Below are 21,071 nucleotides of genomic sequence, written 5' to 3' on the forward strand. Positions count from 1 at the left end.
CAAAATATTTTTAAATTTCATTAGTACTGTAACGATTATCCTGATTATATTGGTAAAATTTGAAACGGATCTTAAAATGCATGTATATAAAATTTACAAGATATTTATTGCACTTTGTAAAGATCATCAAAGTATTTGGATAGTACATTATTCGCTATGTTAAGAAGTCACAACCTGTAGTGAAACTATCTTTAGCACTAACTGCATATTTAAGACTATTATTCATACCTTATACTAACTTTTTACTGGGTGTATGTTCGCAGTTAAATGTCTTGTAACTTCTACATACATTTTCGGATCGGTTTCAAATTTTGCTATTGCAATGACAACAGGCGTGACTCATGACGGTGGTAATGAAATGAAAAAAAAATGTCATATATCACACATAATATATTCATAAAATAAATTCTGCGGTAGTTCGAATATTTTCGTGGGGCACTGTAATATATTCATACAAAAGCATAAAAAAATATAAATAAAGATGAGAATTAGGACGACTTTATTAGCGTAGCTAATACCAAGCTGATTAAGACTGAGGACCAAGAAGTCATCAGCAGGAAAAAGCCTTGTTTCGTTTCTTCCTCCTCCCAAGCCTACTAATCGGTAGCGTAAAATGAATTTGCCTAGGCAACAGTTTATGGCACACGCGTCGATTGACCTACATTGTTGTGTCACAGGAAGAGATGCCTGGGACTGAATTACCGGAACACCAGCGAGGGCAACGGACGAGCGTGAGGGTGACTTAATTAGCCAATTATTGTCATCGTGTATGGTACAGACGGTGGGGACAGGAGGCACAGAGCTCTGGCCACCTATACAGGTTCAACCTTTAACGACCGCCCGTTGTTACATTCGGCCCAGCTAAATTCAGGACAAAGCCGCGTAGACGTCAGCTTTATCCTTGAACTGCAACCGTCCGTTCAAATTTTCCACAAAGTGAAGCCTTCGTTAGTCGTATCTCTGCCCTTTGAAACTAGCCAATAAAGTATTTCACGCGTTTCGCGCCATTTCCATGGACGTGCATATTTATACATTTACGTTAGACGCGGACCAGATGCAGAGATATAACGTGACAGATGTTTGCAACGGAAGGCTTATGGAAATAATTGAATTCTATTTAAGGTAATGTATTTTTTTTTCACTACAATATTTAAGAATTAAACAGGCGAAGATTATGTTTCGAAGAATTTTTTAACTATTTCTTTTTATCGATTAGAACGTTGAAATGTTGAGTAATTTGCGTTCTCAAAAAAGACTGTTAAAAATTGAATTTATCAAAAGAGGAATAGTATTTTCCTTGATGAATTAAAATTTATCAAATGTAGAATTTATAAATTAATAAGGAATCTAGATTATTAACATATTAAATATTGTTTTGTTTTTAATAATATTTTTCTTCGAGTAATAACTTTGATCCTGAAAATAGAAAATGATAATTTAGATTCTCTTCTCTCTTCTCTCTCTCTCTCTCTCTCTCTCTCTCTCTTATTTCTTTTTTTACATCATGTCCTCGAATGAGGTCGTTAACGTCATCACAGCGGTCATTGATTTCGCAGCGGTGACATTACGCAATTCGACAATTATATATTTCTGGTGGTACAGTGCACACGTAAAAAATGGAGACATGGTTTATTATGAGTTTCTTCTGTTATCTTCGATCCTTATCAAGTGATATACATAAGCGTACGATCTCGTTATTACAAATATAAATCTGCATAGTGTCATCGACGTGACACCACCGCGATGTCGTATCGGTCATCTGCATCCAGGTCTTAAGAGACGCTACTCCAGATGGTTGCGTGGAAATTCGAAGCAGATGTCGGACGGAAATTGTATTCCGGATTGGTGAGAAAGTTCGAGGAAACTCGATGTCCTTCGAGATCCTTGTTAGGCACCGATATTGACAAACACGTGGTTGCTTGCAATCTCCTGGCCCCGAGACTAATACCTGCCTATCGTGAAACGTTAATGGCTATCATATTCCGGTTGGCAGCGAGAGGCAAATTGTACGCCACCGGTCGAAGATCCACAGGGAAATTACGTTTTTCCAAGCGCAACGTGTATGGATCACTTTGTGTACGGAGATACGGAACATGCCTCGATGAACAGACCTCTTATTACACTTGATTTCCTTTCAGGAAGACTCTATAAATAAACAAGACGCGTTGCAACTATGTTAAGTAACGTTGCACGCTCGAGTTTTAATGAGAATTTAGGTTTCCCGTGATGGTAGAGCGATGATGCAAATGGTGTTACCTCTATTGGAAAGTATCGATGTTTTATCATTATGCCTGGTGTTAAGAATAGAACGCTTAATTATTATTCTGTTTGCCGTGGAAGGTAGAACAGCATTCAGGGTAGAAATTGTATAAATTTGCAAGTTAAATGAAAGGTAAATATAGGTCTTCTTTCGAAGGTCTTCCTCGACCATAATAAAGAACATCTAAATGTCTATTCGAAATAATCGTATGTATGGTTGTCTGCATAGTCAATTGCATTTATATTACATCATGTTGGTTATTTAATAATATGTTTCTCTCAGTAATTCAGCTACAAAGACTAGGACTATTAGATTATTAGATATAATATTACAGCTACAATAGAAATTTGAGTATATTTACTCAACAACATTTTACTCGAACATCTTATTACAAACGTGTAAAATAGAGGTCTAAATATGATAAAACAAGCTATGTTGATTATATCAAGATAACGCGATCTTGTTATTATTATTCTTACTCCTACGCAAATTGGATGGTTTAGAATTTATATTTCGATTTTTCTACGATGCTTTCCCTTGTATTACATTATTTGGATTTTTCATGAGCTTCATATTAAAAAGAAATAATAATAAATCCACCAAAAAATAAAAATGGGGAATATAATAATTACGTTGTATTTTCCATTACTTACATGTTTCTTATAATGCTTCTTAGTATTCGTATTTTATACTACTTGAATATTTTATACAAACTATTCCAAATAAAAATGAAAATAAAAATGGCAAAATAAAAAAGGTGGCAATTACAATCCATTCTACTTTACTCCCACCATCTCATAATGTTTTATTTATAATTTCTATACTATTCAAACGTTTTATAAATGTTTTATCAAATGAAAGTGGAAATAAATCGCGGGAAATGAATATTACAAAGTGTAACAATCACGTCGTATTTCCTTTCCACAATTTTTTTCCACTATTCTTCAGGTTTTTGGGCCACTTAGATATTTTGTGTAAAAACGAGTCGTAGGAAACAGAAGTAGCGCAGTGTAACAATTACGCTTTAATTAAGCAATTACACGCCAAATTCGTTTCGAAAGTACACTAGAACGAGGTAAGCAGACGATACTTTTAACAAGCAACGTGCCAGCTGTTTTTAGCTACATGTACATACTTCCTCCTGTGAATTCTGAGATGCATTGTATTCACTCGAGTTGACCTATTTTCGTTCGCATCACCTATTGGCGAAGATACTTTTCTATTGTAATCTTGTTTCGAGAAACGAGAGGGAAACCCGAAGATATTCGCGTTCGTGGAATGATACGAAATAACAGGCAGTCTATTGTATTAACGACATCCACAGACATTCTATTCTATTAAATGCTGTGGACTGTTATAATCATCGTTGACATTTTTTAAGAGATATACAGGGTGGTTGGTAACTAGTTGTACAAGCGGAAAGGGGGTGATTCTACGCGAAAAAAGAAGTCGAAAATATAGAATAACAATTTTTTTTTAATTCTTTATTTTTTTTTTAATTTTTTTAAAAATCTACAGTGAGATCCGTTATAACGAGACGTGATAAAGTGCACGCGTACCGAGCGAAAATTCAAAGTCGATTTTCTCGAAAACAAAGCCTCAAACGAAAAATTTTTATTCTATATTTTCGACTTCTTTTTTCGTGTAGAATCACCCCCTTTACGCTTGTACCACCAGTTACCAATCACCCTGTATATAATATGAAGAGCAGAGTAAAAAATATGATAAGTACATTTGTTGATTTTTTTACCTTAACGTCATTTTTTGATATTACATTGATTTTAAAACTTGTCAAACTTTTGGCAAAGAAATTTCGAAAAAATTTCTATCTTTGCTTATAAGAACTGCAAAAATATTTTCTGTTTACTTATATACATTCCTGACTTTGGAGCTTTTACCTTCATCCTACTTTTAAATAGCATTCAAGAAAGATGCTCCATAGTGAATTTCTTCTTAAACAGATTCTTACCAAGTTAATAATATCTACCAATTATCACGCAGTTGATAATGTTATAAAAAGAATCTCTTTACATTTGCCAAGAATCTCTTTTTAAAACAACGTTTCAAACATGCAATACTCATGTTCTCTATTAAAATTCCAAGCTGAAATGTTCCCTTTTTTTTAAGAACAATGAATTCTAAAACAACGACGTTACATCAGGCCACAACAATTAAACTACAAAAGAAACGATAAAGAAAAAAAAGTTTTTATTACATAAAGTCTCTTTACATCCAAGGCAACTTTCTACGATTAGCATTCGTACCTGCGAAAAATCGACTGTTAACATTCCCTGCAATCTGAAAGAAAAAAAAACAGACGAAACAAGTCCAGAATTTTTCCTTCTGATATATCGGTCACGGTGAAGTGTAGTGCAATTTATAAATGAAAAGTTTTCCAATACAGCCGCGGTATTGATGGTGTTAGCAATGACCTTGGCGATGAAGAGGAGGAGAAAGGACGTGGATGATGTTCGACATATCGGTTTTGCTGTCACCAATTTCCGGCTTCGTTCGATGAGATATCGGACACGGTGATCGTGGAAAATACAAGTTTTGTTGACGGCATTGCGCTATTGATAGGTATACCAAATCGTTCATTCATTGACAACACATTCATTCTCTCTCCCACGTTTCTCTCTTCCCACACGGCCAGATTTATCTGTCGAGTCTAGTCCTTCTTGATCTTTGTTGCTTAACTGTTATTGATTTACCACACATTCAGAGATTTTTGTTACGTGTACCAACAACTGTACGTGTTGATAGAATAACGACGAGCCTCATAGTTCAACTTATAACTGGTGAGATATGTCGTATCAAATACTACCAATTTTGATTTTTGCCGTAATTTTAAAAAATGCATGTCTGCCATGAGGTATTGTACGTGTGAGTCTGTTATTTAATGTAACTGAATTAAAGTATAAATAAAATTAAGCGATAAGTAGGCTGCGGATTTTTATGCATTTATAGGAAATTTAAAAGTGCAAAAATACATAGAATGCATATAACATGCAAAAACATACAAAATATTCAAAGTAGAATATTTATTATGATATTTAGAGAATGAGAGCGTATTTTGGTTCCATCTTTTCAATCGTATCCATAAAAATATAAAATTGCAGAAACAATCCGTAGTTTAGTGATAATATAAACAATAATATACAAGCATGAATGTTATATTTACACGAATATTTTATTTCCCTGTTACGAAAATTTGCTCTCTGAAGCATACTGATCGTTGTTCCATTTCAAATTCATCGATTAATTCACCAGACGGGGCTTAAATAAAAAGCAGAGCAGCCGATATAAGAATGGATCAGCGTTCTCAATCTAGTTCATAACCAAGTATAATAGTAGCCGGTTGCAACATACTGGAAAGCGGTACAAACGGAAATTTCTAAGACGATTCACGTCGATTCGAGGACGCGATCGACAAAGAGGAGAACATAAATTCGAGAGCCACAGTTTCGAAATAACACTTTGCATCTCCACTTGGGATTGTTGCTATTCGAACAAAAGATAAATCGTGCTATTCCTTAGGGGGATATAAAACATTGAGAAACCTCTTTGCCAAAGAAAACAATACGTTCTCGTTTTCTTTTCTCCCTTCTTTTTCCTTAGAGGGTGATATAGAAACATAATTGAAATTTACCGTGGTGAATCTTCAGGATTCTCTGTTCTTTTTAGCTAGATTAAATACGAATCGTTTAAAGTAATCCAGATCTCCACACAGATAGAGAAAAGAATCGTAAAAATGAAACTTTATCTCGGTTAGAAACATTATCAGAACCACCAAATGAAGAACAAAAATATCTTTTTTTTTTCAAGAAACAACCAGGCCATTCTCGAAATTGGAAATTATATTCTAAAGATTTGATCAAATATTTTAAGAAAATATCGTTTAATCTTTTAACGAACTGAATCTCTGAACCGAATCATTCCAAATATAATAATTAGATCACGCTTATTTATAAAAATTTATATTTCGATGAGCATGACGAAAGGAATACTTTACTTTGATTATTTTGTACATTCTGTATATTTTTACACCATAAAATTTTTCATAAATGCATAAACATCCACAATAATAAAAACGCATACAGTACAAAGATTGTTTTTCGTATAAAAATCATAAACACAAAGTATTTTCAACCAATGAATTAGTTTCATCCAATTATTACTGGGTTATTAGCAAGCAATTTTAGTATAAACCCATTTCCTTTAATTGTAAAGCTATTGATTATCTCATTTGGATAGATCTCAAAAGCATCGTGTGTAAATGCATTATCTATGGGTCACATAAATTTCTCAGATCAGTAGGTTAATGGTTATCAGTTGATCATAGAAGAAATTTACACTTCCTCTATCAGAAAACTTCTTGTACCAACAGATAAAATAATACAAAATGAGACCGAGCAACTATTAGAACAGATACATTACTTTCGAATGAAGTTACAATGCTTCGAAGACGATAATGAACATCATTTTATCTAATTAAATACGTTTACAACTTTTCTTAAAAAAATGTCTGTAAATGCACGACCCTGTGTTACAAAAAAAATGATATATGTATTTGAAAATAAAATCCATCGTGCCGCTCTAACAATATTAAGAAATAAAGTTTTTTACTAAAGTAAAATATCTATTAGGTACATTTAGATTTTTTCAAATGATCAAAGGGCGGTTGAAACATCGACAAAAAGAAAATGATAGTGTAATTTTAGCAACCAGCTTCTGTGACACAAATATATATTCATTAAAATATCATAAAAATCTTTCCAGGACGAATCTTTAAAAAAATCGTAAACGATTCTGTCATAACAAAAAGCTAACATAAAATTTGAAAATAAAATTCTTCCCGTACCTCTGACAATATTACAAAGCAAATTTTCATATTCAATATATTTCAATACATTAGTTATTACAATAGATTTTCTTAAATAATTCAAGAACGACAGTAATTAAAAAAGGAAGCAACTATCAAATTGTCTGAATCGCCTAGTATAACACGTTTGCTTTTTTGCCATTGAAACTTTTCCTTTCCTCCGCTGGAAAAGCAACTTTCAATTTTTTGTGCTTCGCGATTTCGCTTTCACAAATTTGCATCATACATACATGTCGATGCGCCTACGTTCAACGAACACGGAAAGATATGGCGATATCGAGCTTTAGGCGTACTAGCAACACTACCGCGCGACAGTTTTCTCACTCTCGTTCGCATCAATCAAAAACTCCATTTCTTCTTCTTCTAATAACGAAAATGTCCTGCAGTCGTGTCGTCAATTGCACGCACATCCACATAAACGGATGTCCTTTCTGTAAATGACAAACCGTCCCTAGTACGCTCATAGCCTAAGGATGCACATTTTGTTTCGGTTTTGCATGTAAATACACAGACCCGTGCTAAACTGTGGATCGATACTCGCCACTTTCTCAGGCCGCTCTGCCGGCCTGTTATTTCCATCTCGCTTTTGACATTGAATTCACGTCATGTACCGTGAGGAACAAAAGACGATAAGACCGGTATCACCGTGCTGGCACAACGTAGGAAACGTGAGTTCCAAATGTAGTTGAATGCAACGAGCTCCGAGGATCAGCACAAGAAATAGAGAGATGCAACAATTGTTCGTGATGCTACGTGTTTGCAAATTGTTGGTCATAGTCGCAAGAAGAAACTGAAATCGGTATTTTAAAACTAATATTTTATGCATTTGAAGATGTTGGGCTTGTATACCAGCATTCGTAAGTGTCTAGACACCTATGGTCGATTAATAATAATATTATTTGAATTTAAGTAAAATAAATAGTTCAAAGATGAGTTAGTAATTATAAACAGATGACTATCGTACTATCTTTCAGTTTATTACTACTTTTTACTACTATTTTTTGAGAAATTTCTAATCTTGTAAGAAGAAAGGTGGCGCAAGGATTCTCCGCAACACTTCAAATTTCCAAATTGTTGGTCATAGTTGCAAGAAGAAATTGAAATTGGTATTTTGAAACTAATATTTTGTACATCTTTGAAGATATTCCTATTTCTAACGTTTGTAAATTTATAATAATAGTATTTGAATTTGAGTAGTGATAAAATAATTTATACAGACTGACAATTACAAGCTGCAATTTTGTTATTGCATATTGGCTTAAATAATTTTTATTATATCATAACAGCTTATTATAAGCCTACTGTAAGTAGGTGTGATAGTTCTGAAGAGTAATATCGAGTTTATAAATTGTTTAAAAGTAAGAAAAATAATAGCTCTTACACGACAAGAAGGAACTGTTGTAAATTGCATTACATATTGCAGGAAAGAAACGCAAGGCGAGAACACTTATTTGAATGCAATGAACTTCAAGGTGGTCTGGACAACCTAGAAATAGGAAAAAGGAACGACACCCAAGACTTCAAATAATGTTAGAGAACTGGTGTGGAAGGGATCTACAATTCCAGAAATTTGTTAATCCTTTCTTTAACACTCTCTCGTATTATTTTCATTGCAGATAACCGATATGATAAGGAAATTTTATCTGCGTCCGTGTTATACTTACAGTGTCTTATATTATGCGCTTAGTAATAAAAGAATAGTGCAATTTCTTTGTAGAGTCATAATAAAAAGTTAAATAAACGATGCCAGTTCTCAAAAAATGATACAATTTACGTATTTTGTGTTATAAAAAATACCATACACGGTGCAAATCAAGATTTTGAAAATACTAATTTGTTATACACACGTGTACAACCTCTTGAAAGTGTCATTCCTTTGTGTATTGAACAAAAAATTGTGAATTTTCCATAAAGTACAGAATACTATTTTATAAGTACTAACAATAAACTGATTTACGTTAATGTGATTTTCAACTAATCATACGATAAGCATATAAACTTAACAGGAGGATTACATTCTACAGTTTGTGTTTCTTTTATCGAATACGAACTGTTTCATCTTCTTATCACGTATACGTAAGCCTTCTTTTCCTTTCACTACATTTACACAGTGATACTAAAATTCTACAAATTCAGCTACCTTAGTATAATTAAATTTCTGCTGTGCCGTTGTTAATTTTTAATATGAAAACCGTACTCTTTCTAAGAAAAGTATAAAACATTGAACTCTAAGTTTAATATGGAAAACGCCATGAAATAGTCGTGTCAACATCTCATAGTAGGAAGGAAAGTGAAATCTCGTTTTGGTTTTCCAAACACTTCACGCTGTTAAAATACTGCCTCGACTCGCACTAGCCTACCTGACCGTATCTCCTCTGTTTTCGAAACGCTCGCGTAGATTATAAAAGGCTGGACAGGGAAACAAGCACGGAAAATGTCAGGGCCTTGTCTTCCAGCTTCGAGCGACGAGAACGTGTATATAAATATACAGGGTTAAAAAATGTTCCTCTGCTACTGGCTTTATAGTTTGAACGCGAAAGAGCTTCTCATCGTCGATATAAACGAAATTTCAATTTTCCTGCTTTTCTATATTTTTTATAAAAATATAAACTTATATAGATTCTACGTCGATATTAACTTTTGACATCATTTTTGAACATTTATATTTGTCGACGTTTGTTTCGTGTATTTTCGACTTTGATTTCTTGTAATTGATGACCGTTTATTATTGTTGATTTAGCATCGTGGATGATAAAACATGGACGATCGTGTTAGCCTTTTGAATACGCATGTATGGATTTTTGACAATAATTTTTAACGCTTTTATCCACAGAATTTTAGGTATTTTCAGCTGTAATTGCAGAATTGTTAAATACTATATCAATATCAGTTATAAACAACAAACTCAGGCAGAGAATGCAAGAATTATACGGTTGTCCTGAAAGTTCGTTCCGATTTTTAAGGAAAATTCAAACGTGGCACATTTAAACATGAATATACATTTATTGAATTATTTTTTTCCGCACGATCGTTCTCCATCTTTCATGCGTTTTGAATATTTCATCCTTCCAGAACCTCTCAGGTTTCTCGACGAAAAACTTTTCAATATGATTTTTTACGTCGACCAAAGAGTTAAAGCTTTTTCCATAAGGGAATTTTGTAACGACCTAAATAGGTGAAAATCTGAGGGTGCAATGTCTAATGAATACGGTGAGATTAGATCCATCCCAAGCAAGCTCCAACAACCTTTGTCAAATGGTCAAAGAATATGAAGCCGCGTATTGTCCTGATAAAACACGACGCCCTTCCAATTCGCCAGTTCTGGACCTTTTCTGTTCAATTACTGTCTTTAATTCGTCTAATTGTGAGCAATACTTTTCCGAATTTATCGCCTGGTTGTTTGGTAGAAGCTCACAATACAGGATTCCTTTCTAATTCCACCAGAGCATGACTTTCTTCGGATGAAAACCGGCTTTTAGGGCGGCTAAAGGTGATTCATTCTGCTTTCCCCAATTTCTTTTCCGCTCAACATTATTATAAATAATCCATTTTTCATCCCCCGTCACTACAAGCTTCCATGCTTGCACATAGTGTCTCCTCGTTGCGTTTATAGAGTCGCAAATAGAAATGCGATCCATCGGATTTTTTTGCGCTAAATCTTGTGGAACACATACATCAAAACGTTTTATATAGCCAAGCTTCGCTAAATGCTCGTGAATGGTAGATTTTGATATTTTGAACAATTCTGCTAATTCACGTGTCGTAACACGTGGGTTATTCTCGATCCGTGTTTTGATCTGATCTTCATCAGTGGTGGCGGCCCTACCCGGGCGTTCTTGATCTTCAAGGTTGAAATCACTAGCTTTAAACTTAGCAAATCACTTCCGCACAGATCTTTCAGCTATAGCACCGTCACCATAAACAGCGCATACCTCGTTTGTTGCTTGTATAGCATTTTCGCCTTTCCGGTAAAAGAAAGTTATCTAATGCACTTTGTTTCCTTCCATATTTAAGAGCGTATAAAACTAATAAAAATTAATGTATCCCAACTAAACTTTTTTCTAGAGATGCCTGAAATATCACCTTTTAGAACATGTACGCGTGTCATTTGTTTTCAATCATTCTGATATATTATTTTATGTATATTCATGTTTTGTAAAATTAAAAATTTATCCTTCTAAATGTTCTAAGCATTATTAACAAACACTTTCAATCAACTCTGTTTTTCGATATCAAGTAATTTTATCCGATATATTTATTGTAGTGAAATTAAATAACATCTTTTACCACCACTATAGTCATTCAAAATACAAACATATTTCAATAGCCACATAATTATCAGACTGTCCGACTTTTCATTGCCGATAAAATGTTTCATTTTCACTTTTGTGTAATACGTACAAACAACAAAAGTACCCAGCCCTTGTTTCGTTATTATCAACAGTATCATTCCCCTACCGTACATTATATCTACAGACGTATCATTCATCGGTAAACATATCTATGTATTGTCTAATTTCACGCGACGACAATCGTATACGTTATAAAAAACCTTTTATCAAAAATCTATCCTGCTCTACCTGACAACTTATCACGCTCCAGATTCATTATACTTTCCGCACAGTTCATCAAACCTACCCTTATCTTACATATCTGAATACCCATAAAACGCCCGCATTCCTCCCATTATCGGGCGAAATATATCGCTTCCGTTCAGCCTATCAGTCACGTTTTAACCGGCTTAATCGCGAATGAATAAATAAGTTGTTCATAAATACGTTACTCATCGAACCAAAGTTAAATAGGAAAAAAAATGAAAGACAAAAAATTTCAAAAGAGAAACAGAAGGAAGAAAGAATAGAAACATCAGTCGAATGCTACTACAGAGCTGCGTTATATCATTGTGATATCGCGCCATGCGGAAGATAAACGACACGAGAGAAGGGAGATAACACGGTCTAACCCGGCAGAAAAGAAATAATTTTTTATCTAACAAGTTCGTGACTATCATCCAGGCTCTAGGCGGAAAAGGAAAGAAGAAAGAAAAGAAGAGAAAGAGAAAGAGGTGATAGGTGGGTTGTGTGCTTAGTTGGAAAGTAAATGCACTTTTTGCTGCGTTAACTGCACTTCGGCGTTCTACCGACTCGTACGGGCCGCGATAAGCGAAAGAATTTTCTGCACGCGACCATGCGACAGTATTGATTAAAACGAAACTTGAGGTGTACGGTTCGTCGTTGTTATATACCCGCTTCTCCGTTAAAACGCGAGAAAAAATAACGCTTCGATGCGTTGTTCGTCAGCGCTCACGAATTTGGTTATTCAGCAATAAGGGTTAGTTTCTTCTACGTTAGTTTCCTCTGTGTGTGAATTTGGTTGATTGCAGAAAGTTTTTCGTCTTAAAATCAGTCTTTTAAATTGATTATGGTTCGATTGACGATTGAAACAAAAAAGATCTTTCTTTTTAAGAAAAGAGTTGTAATACTAGTTTTTTTATGTAAATTGCAATTGACAATCGTTTAACTTTTAGGTTTTATTACAAGAATTACGATTTGTTTCAGCTTTAAATCGATTTTCTTTGATAATAAATAATAGAAACAAATAATTTTGTATAATTATACAGTCTTGAATTCACATGATATATATTTAGCAATCCTGCATCGTTTCCTTCTACACGAAGATATGTTCTCTATCTAGTTTCGATGAAAATCTCACGTATCAGAACTTTGTTCAAACGACATAACTTTGCCCCAAGTTTCAAAATTCCATTCACAAGAATGGTATTCAAAGAGCAAAGTAAAGAACCGTTTGCAAGAAATAAAATTCACAAAATTCATTTCCCTATGAAGTAGCAATATACAAGAAACCTATTCTAATTAATACCTAGATATATTCTACTAAAAAACAAGAATACCTACCTCAAAACCCGTAATATTTACGTTTGGCCCGATCATCGTACTATGGGCTATGTCCGTAGTTGTAGGTTAAGTGGTTAAGGTTCCTGAATTTCATGTTCTCGCCTAGCCCTAATTTCAACAGGCAGAAGAACATAATATTTAGAAAAAAACTTTGACATCAAATTGAAACGCGAAGTTATACATACATATCAACAATGATCCTTTCGTTTTTCCTTCGAACATGAGAAATTTCTCAACAAAAGTAAAACATGACTGAATCAAGAATGATCCAAAGAACGCAGTAAAGTTGAAACATACACAAATCAAATAATATCAACTTTTATACGAGCCTTTCAAAGTGGTTAACCCCATATCCTGAATTTTTTGAAATTTTAATGCCAAAGCACTTGATTGATGTTTGCCTTACATAATTTCATCAATTTTCGCTACACTTTGTTTCGTGAAGTTAATCGATCTGGCAAATAAACAGCTCATATATTCATATATCGTACGACATTCGCTCAAGTATGTACTCGATAACTCCTCTAAATCCTCGTAGTCAAAATACGCCAGAAAGCATCTTTCGGCTGGCTCAAAGTCTAGAATCGTGTTCGAACGACATTTTCAAGGCTCCCAAGCGCCTTCGTGGTTGCCCTTGAAATGTACCACGAAAACGACGTCACGGTGGCAGTTCCGGAAACTGGTACACAGTCGCAGTTGTCGAGATGCGACCGCGAATCATTTTCGATCTGAGAGAAGAGAGGAGCGCAAAAAAGAGGAGGAACGAGCGACCGTCTTTTTCAAGGGGAGAAGAAACGAAGCGTTTGTTCGCGCCCAGGCTACAGGATGTCATCTGTTGAACAACTGATATACGGTCAAACACTTACGCGATGGTATATACACAATACACAGTGTGCATGGCGGTTGCCGCCAGTGCGTCTCGAGTCTCGAGTGATCGATCTCACGTGGAAGCGGACTGCCATGTCGGCATCGAGCTGACCGACGCGGCGGCAACGAGGTCGACCAAGAGGACGAAAACATCCCAACCGATCAATTAACCCGAGAGACCGAGTCCAAACGGTCTGCGGACGCTCTCGAACGAGAGAAAACCGACGGTGGCTGCCGGCAAGCCGGATAGCAGTTCGTTTTCACGCACTGAACGGTCGAACGACGTAACGCGCGACGATGCCGTTGCTCCTCTTCTTTTTCTTCTTCTTTCTCCTCCTCCTCTTCGTCTTCCTCTCTCTTGCTTTTCAAGCGACCGAAGAATACGCGCCGGCAATCGGACAGTCGACTTTAAAGATGCAAGAAGTTCCTCGATGGACGTGCGAGTTTAACGATCGTTTGCTCGATCACGATCAAGCATTCTTTCAATGAAAATTTTCGATCGCCTCACTAGAATAAATATGGAGACGATGAACCAGCTGTTCGAAGATTTGAGTACGTTTAATCGTTGGATGCTAGTCGTAATAAGATCGGAGAATGTAGCGGGTGAGAATTGTACAGTAATCTTCTGATATGATTTTATCATTCAAATTATGATTTATACTGTATCGATGTAAGATATAGTATCATAGTAGATCAGATGTTATAACGGGAAACATTATACGTATGTATAATGCTTTTTCATAGTAGTATATCTTTAAATTTTTCCGTCGTAATTGTGTTTTACTAGACATATAGTGAAATATAGCAGCTGTGATATGTAAATATAGTACGTAATAATAATCTTCTAGTACAATTTTATCGTTCAAATGACCATGGTTTATTATGTACATAATGGAGTACTGTAACTGCAATATGTAAATATAGTACGTAGTAAATATAGTAGTAACCTGGTATAGTCATTCAAAGGATTGTTATAGCTTACTATACCGAAGTAAGATATGATTGCATAGTAAATTGAGTCTTACATGATCATTAAAAAACTATCTATACTGTAGTATAGTATACCCTTTTCATCTTTTTGTAGTTTTCTATGATTTCTACTGTGTTTTACTATGTGTATAATGAAGCGTAGTAACTGCAATGTGTAAATATAGTATGTACTATACATTAGGCTATATATCACTATAATATAATACTGTAGCAATGCAGTGTTATGTATTATTATAGTATCATAAAAGTTTGCAATGCTAATATATAATCACTTATGTCACAGTCTACAGTTTACCATATTCACTGTAGAATTTACCTACTATAATAACTGTTGTAAGATTAACTCACAAAACACTGTAACAATGTATTTAACTTATTTAATAATATATTTAAACATTCACAACACTGACCAACTCTTTCTTCTACTGTTAAGCAATTACTGAGCAAAAAGTACAACTTTTTTGAACGATTCTACCTAAGATTTCTTATATTCTTGTTTTACTTTCTGTGTTAACGATATTCTGCAATTTTTATTTCCTCTTTTGACACAAAAGACATAAAGACAAAATTCTAAAACTAATAGAAAAGTTTCAGAAATTTTTTCGATGTTCATATCATTCGCGGAAACGCATATTTATATTCTAAAAATAGACCTCTAAGAACGATATAAATAGTATAATACTTTAAACAAATACGGTAATAAATACAGAAATCATAACAAATACGTAATAAAATTACAGAGTGTTGTTTACAGAAATGAAACTCTGAAAGTTTTAATGATTATTCCTTTCATTGTATGTATAATATCACATATTTTTGTATAGAACAGAAGTATATGTATCAAACATTACAGCAACTATTATTAATGCAACAAGTTTTGTGTAATTCGACAATACGCATAAATATCAATTTTCTGTCAGAAAATCTTTGTAAAGTACAAAATAAATATATATATTTACCAATTTTACATTGTACTTGCTTAATTATTTTTGCTCCAAAAGTACGAAATAATTTCCATGAAAGTAAACTTTGCAATATTACATATATACCCATATTACACCACAGTATTCTTTTCATCGTTTCAAGTTTCAATTAGACCAAAATCATTCACTTGAAGAAAAGAAACGATAACAAAAACCGTAATCTTAAAACTAGCAAACTTCGAATCGCGTGAATAAAAAAGCCATGAAAACGCTGGAACTATTAAATCTGACTTTTCGGAGAATCAACAGCAAACACTGCCAAAAACAATATCTTTATTTTTCAATTTTACTTTCACCTAAATCTGGTAACGTGATACGAGTAGTTTTGCCAGAAGAAAAAAAATACACACATCTCGCTGTTTTATCATAATAAAGTGCGTGTTGAACTATGAGAGTGTCAATTGAAAGAAAGTAGAAATAATGCGACAAACGATTACTTACAGTTGATGTTGCCGGGTCAGCATGATTTTTTCAAAGAAATAAAAGCAGATACGTGCATTTATACGAAGAGACAATACAAATGCACACGTTTGTGCACGATCATTCAAAATTAATCACTTATTTAACAAAAGTCTATGAGACAAACCAGTCTGGAATTACATCGGCACCACACTTGAATCGTATATGAGCGCGCACTTTGCGACTTTCGTATGCGAGCACAGCGAATCCCGATAATCGTTCACGTTCGTAACACTACTCCGTTTGACATAATTTATCTGGTGACCCCACGGCTGGTTACCCGTCGGCCGACGCAAAGCAACGCAGGAGCTGCTGAGTGGTGGGGATACGACAGCGGTAACGGAAACATATAGATATCCTCGGAGTTTGCTAGTTTTGTGTCATGATTTTGTGGCGCCTCTGTATATCATGGCCAACACGTTCCAACCTTTTGGCGCGTTTGTTCAATTTTACTTCTTGCATGCTTTTGTTTTATATCTTCATTTATTACATTATTACATTACATATACTACATTTCAATTTTCTATTATAAATAAACAGAATTCTTTATAAAAATCTACGTACAAGATTCTTTCATATATAATACTCACCTAGGTTCTATCACGAAGTTTGCGTTATATACATATTCAATCCTAAATGCACCATTTTAATATAAAAATCTAATGTTTAATTAAAAAAAATTCTCTTAAATGTGAAAAACATTATATTTTATCGTATTCTATCTAAATAGTATCAATCTTTCAATCTAGAACATTTCTTCACACGATTATATTTCATCGTATACATGATACATTTACAAAATTGAATCGTCATATACATACATCGAAATAATCGAATAGTAGTTAAATTGGTAAATAATTTTGAACATTTTTTAATTGTTTTTTTGTTAGTATTGAGTATGTAGAATCATCGAAAATTTTTTACTCTCATAATGTTGCATGTTTAATAACGAAATTTAATAACATTTATTTCTAGTCTAGTGTCTTCTAGCAGCTTTTAGTTATCACTTATTACTTACTTCACAACCTTCGCTTTTAAATAAGCGCATCTATAGATTTGTTGCATATCGCATATCTCTAGCGTCGTTGCTGCAAGTTTTGTTGACAGATTATATGTTTATGTTACAGCTTTGTTAATAAAACATATTTTTTTTATTTTCTGTAAAATATAAACTTAATTAAAAAATGGAAAATGATAACCCTGTAATATATGGCCTTGAATTCCAAGTATGCAATTCAGAATATGGAAAATCTTAAGTTACAAACATTCACAAATACTTCTCTTAATCATACATTTTTACAGACAATAATAATTTGAAATAAAATATACAGAACATAAATCTTATCATTCATTTTCATAAAGATTTATAATAATTTAATCTAAAGCACTAACCATTATTTCTATTGGTATTCATAATACTTTTTGCTTTATAGACAAGAGCATTGTCGGCTCAAACAGCAGAAACGGATATCGTCAGATTTTTAGTTGGAACACAATCATTGAAATTTAATAACAATCAAGTTCATTTGGTAGAACTTAATGAAGAAACAGGCAGCTTAAAGACTCAAATATTTCATCATCCTGTCGGAGAAATTTGGTCCTTACAAGCTTCTCCTATGGAGCCCAATATATTTATTACTTGTTATAATGCTTTAAATGGTAATTATGAGTAAAACTACTTTTCCTTCTTGGACATTAAAATGATAAATCTTAATTATACTTTAAAAAAATATGTTTTGTTTAGATGATGGTTCTTGTCGGATGAAAGGAGCTCTTTGGAAACTACCAGAACTAAAAGAATATACAAATAATGTTGAAAGTCTTAAAAACTTAGCAGACATTGATACTACGCCATATGGTACAGACCTTAAAACCATTGCTTATCATCCTATGGATTCAACAAAAGCTGTTTCAGTTGTAGATAATAAATTTATATTGTGGGATCTAGCTGAGAATGGCCCACAGGTAAAAATAGATTTCCAAGCTATTTACCAACAGATGTATCTTTTATTTGTTACTTTATTTAGGTTACTACTTCTGGCACTTTAGCTAGTAAAGGTCAACCACGTTTTACAAATGGAAAGTGGAATCCTCATAATGGTTGCAATCAATTTGTTACACTAAATGAAAATAATGTTCGTGGTTGGGACTTTAGAAATCCTGCTGAGGCATCCTGGACGATTTTATCTGCTCATTCTCAAATAATTAGGTATTAAATAAAAATTTGATTATTTATTTTTATTCATAATTTTTATAATTTTATTAAATACAGATTTTAATGTAATGTTACTCTTATATTTAGAGATTTAGATTTTAACGTGAATCGTCAATATATTTTATCAACATGTGGAGATGATGGATATATGAAATTTTGGGACATTCGGTCACCCACAGAACCTATATTGTCCCGTATGGAACATTCACATTGGGTGTGGAGTGTTCGAATCAACCGTTTTCACGATCAATTAGTTTTAACTTCAAGTAGTGATTCAAGAGTAATATTATGCAGTATTGCATCAATATCTTCAGAACCTTTTGGACATATAGTAACTCCTGAAGATGATAGTACACAAAATGATTACAATTGCAAGAAAAACAAGTAATAATTGATAATTAAAATGTGGTGTAATTAAAATTATCAAAATATATAAAACCAAATTATATATCATTTCTAGGCTTGAAGATGGGGTTGTTGGTAGATATGAAGAACATGAAGATAGCGTTTATGCAGTTGAATGGTCATCTGCTGACCCTTGGACATTTGCATCATTGAGTTATGATGGTAGATTAGTTCTTAATAAAGTCCCCAGGAAATATAAATATCAAATACTTCTTTAAGTGAATTTTAATTTCTGTAAATCTATTAAGATAAATAATTTTACATATATTTCTGTATAAAATTTGTATTGAATTTTATTTAAAGAATCTTACATAAAGTGTACAATTTCCTTTACAAAATTTTTGTAAAGGTTTAATATAAATACAGTAAATATTAATTATTAATTTAATACTAACTTGTAGTATTTATTTTATAACCGATCTGAAACTCTACTTGCTACATTCCTGAGTTGTCCATAAACCTTTGATGGCGGACTACCCAAGATTAAATTACATATAGCTCTTCTTGCTAATTGTATGTTTTGAAAAGAACCTAGTATATGAATTTTACTATCTGCTAATACAATTCTAGTCTTTGTTACATTTTCTATTGTAAACTTTGTTCTTCCACCCTTTCCAGCTAATCTCCCAATTGCTCTAGAAAGATGGTCACCTTTCAAAGGCTTTACATCTTGAATTTCAAATGTTTCTACAAATAAACCGTCTAAACGTAACAAAGCCAAAGCATCTTCCACATCAAAACCATAAATAAATGCTTTTACAAAATCAGCTCCTTTTTGTAAATTAGCAATATCAGGAGTTTCTGGAGCTGTCCGTAATTCTATATTTCGGGTTTTCAAATTAAATCTTATTTGTAATTGTAAATGTTCAACAATGGGTGTAAATATTTTCATCCAATTTTCTTTTAAAGGGGTATACCTATGAGCAGGTACAGATATCTGAAAATATTTTATTTTGCTTTAATAATAGTACACACAAATTAACTAATAAAGTTCAATTATTAGTAAAATTAAATTTTTCACCTTTCTTTGTTCACCATCTTGAATAATTTTAGCCCTTTTTGAAGTTATATGCGACTTCTCTTTTTCTTCTGCACCATTAATTAGTTCGACCTAACAAAGAACATATAATACAAAAAAAAAAGAAATATAAAAATACTAAGTAAAAATAATTAAATATTGCAATAAATAAAAAAATTATATTTTTAGAACTTAACCTTAATACTTACTTCCATACGACTTTCATTCGCCTGTCGCTTTCTTCTCTCTTTCGGTTTAGTGAATTCATTAGTTTCTGAATTATTCTTTATTTCCTCTTTATCTATACTCATTTTTTAAAATTACTTAGTTACCAAAATATAAAATATATGACTATTATTTGCTAGGATACTAGGTGAATATATATCCTATGCCACGTGATCAATTGACATGTATATGTAGTTACAGTTTCGTGGGTCATGTACTGATATATATCATGCATATAAATACATATAGCATATGTATACGTCAATTTACTTTGCAATCATACACATACATAAATGCACATAAAAGATATTTTAGGTATGTGTTTATAATACTTTCTTCTTTAAAGCGCAACGAGATATTCGTCGAACACAATGCATATTTAAAAAATATGAAAACTTTTATATTGTAAAAACTATTATCGGTTATATGTATTTTCGATATTATTCAATTTTTTAATTTTTATGAGTTTTTATGTATTATCCTTTTTGTATATTGTATACATATAAATTAATAATTAATACTATAATTTAATTCTTGTACATTAACGTAAGAGGTCATAGCTGGTCATAGTGATACTCATGACAAAAAGGTTTCTAGAATCAATTAACAAGAATGAAAAAAATAGGTAACATTGAAATATTATATAGTATTCGATAAAAGCAATATGAAGGAAGATTTTGTTTGTTATTGAAAAAGAAAAACTTATTATAACTATCCTTAGAACCAATTTTAAACAATTATATGTAATAAATTTTCAAACTTGATGGAAAGTGAATTTAACTTTTAAGTACTTTTATTTTTGTAAATATTAGTTATTACTTCTATAATATTTCACTAATTATAGTATTCCTT

At 32.9% G+C, this 21,071-nt stretch overlaps 3 protein-coding genes across 8 annotated transcripts in view; 1 reads left to right on the forward strand and 2 right to left on the reverse strand.

Moving 5' to 3' along the window:
- LOC126878037 (uncharacterized) overlaps positions 1-16,664 on the reverse strand; it is a 53,411-nt gene extending 36,747 nt beyond the window's left edge. For 2 of the 5 annotated variants that reach the window (XM_050640419.1, XM_050640415.1), the window contains exon 1: positions 16,339-16,664. The gene's annotated coding sequence lies outside the window, so the exon portion shown is untranslated. Of the gene's footprint in view, positions 1-13,057; positions 13,166-16,338 lie in introns of all 5 variants that reach the window. The other 3 variants (XM_050640420.1, XM_050640418.1, XM_050640416.1) reach the window with 2 other exon arrangements.
- Positions 16,665-17,358: 694 nt separating this feature from the next.
- Positions 17,359-19,370, forward strand: LOC126878040 (EARP-interacting protein homolog). Its single transcript, XM_050640429.1, has 6 exons — positions 17,359-17,582; positions 17,790-18,015; positions 18,101-18,321; positions 18,384-18,565; positions 18,659-18,955; positions 19,032-19,370. The coding sequence occupies exons 1-6, from the start codon at positions 17,541-17,543 to the stop codon at positions 19,192-19,194; spliced, it is 1,131 nt and encodes a 376-aa protein (XP_050496386.1). The 5' UTR covers positions 17,359-17,540; the 3' UTR covers positions 19,195-19,370.
- On the reverse strand, positions 19,171-20,439 carry LOC126878041 (RNA-binding protein pno1). 2 transcript variants are annotated; one of them, XM_050640431.1, is made up of 4 exons: positions 20,204-20,439; positions 19,998-20,087; positions 19,372-19,913; positions 19,171-19,216 (listed from the first exon to the last, which is right to left on the reverse strand). In XM_050640431.1, the coding sequence occupies exons 1-3, from the start codon at positions 20,303-20,305 to the stop codon at positions 19,386-19,388; spliced, it is 720 nt and encodes a 239-aa protein (XP_050496388.1). In that variant the 5' UTR covers positions 20,306-20,439; the 3' UTR covers positions 19,171-19,216; positions 19,372-19,385. The 2 variants fall into 2 exon arrangements, with proteins under 2 accessions (XP_050496388.1, XP_050496387.1); XM_050640430.1 differs by lacking the exon at positions 19,171-19,216 and having other exon boundaries at positions 19,244-19,913.
- Between the last annotated feature and the right edge of the window lie 632 nt (positions 20,440-21,071).

This window comes from Bombus huntii, chromosome 2 (assembly GCF_024542735.1).
Source record: "Bombus huntii isolate Logan2020A chromosome 2, iyBomHunt1.1, whole genome shotgun sequence".
In the NCBI taxonomy this organism is placed as follows: Eukaryota; Metazoa; Arthropoda; class Insecta; order Hymenoptera; family Apidae; genus Bombus; species Bombus huntii.

Excerpts from the sequence above, each read along its gene's own strand:
- LOC126878041 (XM_050640431.1), bottom strand. The coding sequence starts at position 20,305 with ATGAGTATAGATAAAGAGGAAATAAAGAATAATTCAGAAACTAATGAA. Across the intron at positions 20,088-20,203 it reads CGAATGAAAGTCGTATGGAA|GTCGAACTAATTAATGGTGC; the intron begins GTAAGTATTAAG and ends GTTCTTTGTTAG. Across the intron at positions 19,914-19,997 it reads AAGATGGTGAACAAAGAAAG|ATATCTGTACCTGCTCATAG; the intron begins GTGAAAAATTTA and ends AAATATTTTCAG.
- LOC126878040 (XM_050640429.1), top strand. The coding sequence starts at position 17,541 with ATGGAAAATGATAACCCTGTAATATATGGCCTTGAATTCCAA. Across the intron at positions 17,583-17,789 it reads TATATGGCCTTGAATTCCAA|ACAAGAGCATTGTCGGCTCA; the intron begins GTATGCAATTCA and ends TTTGCTTTATAG. Across the intron at positions 18,956-19,031 it reads TACAATTGCAAGAAAAACAA|GCTTGAAGATGGGGTTGTTG; the intron begins GTAATAATTGAT and ends TATCATTTCTAG.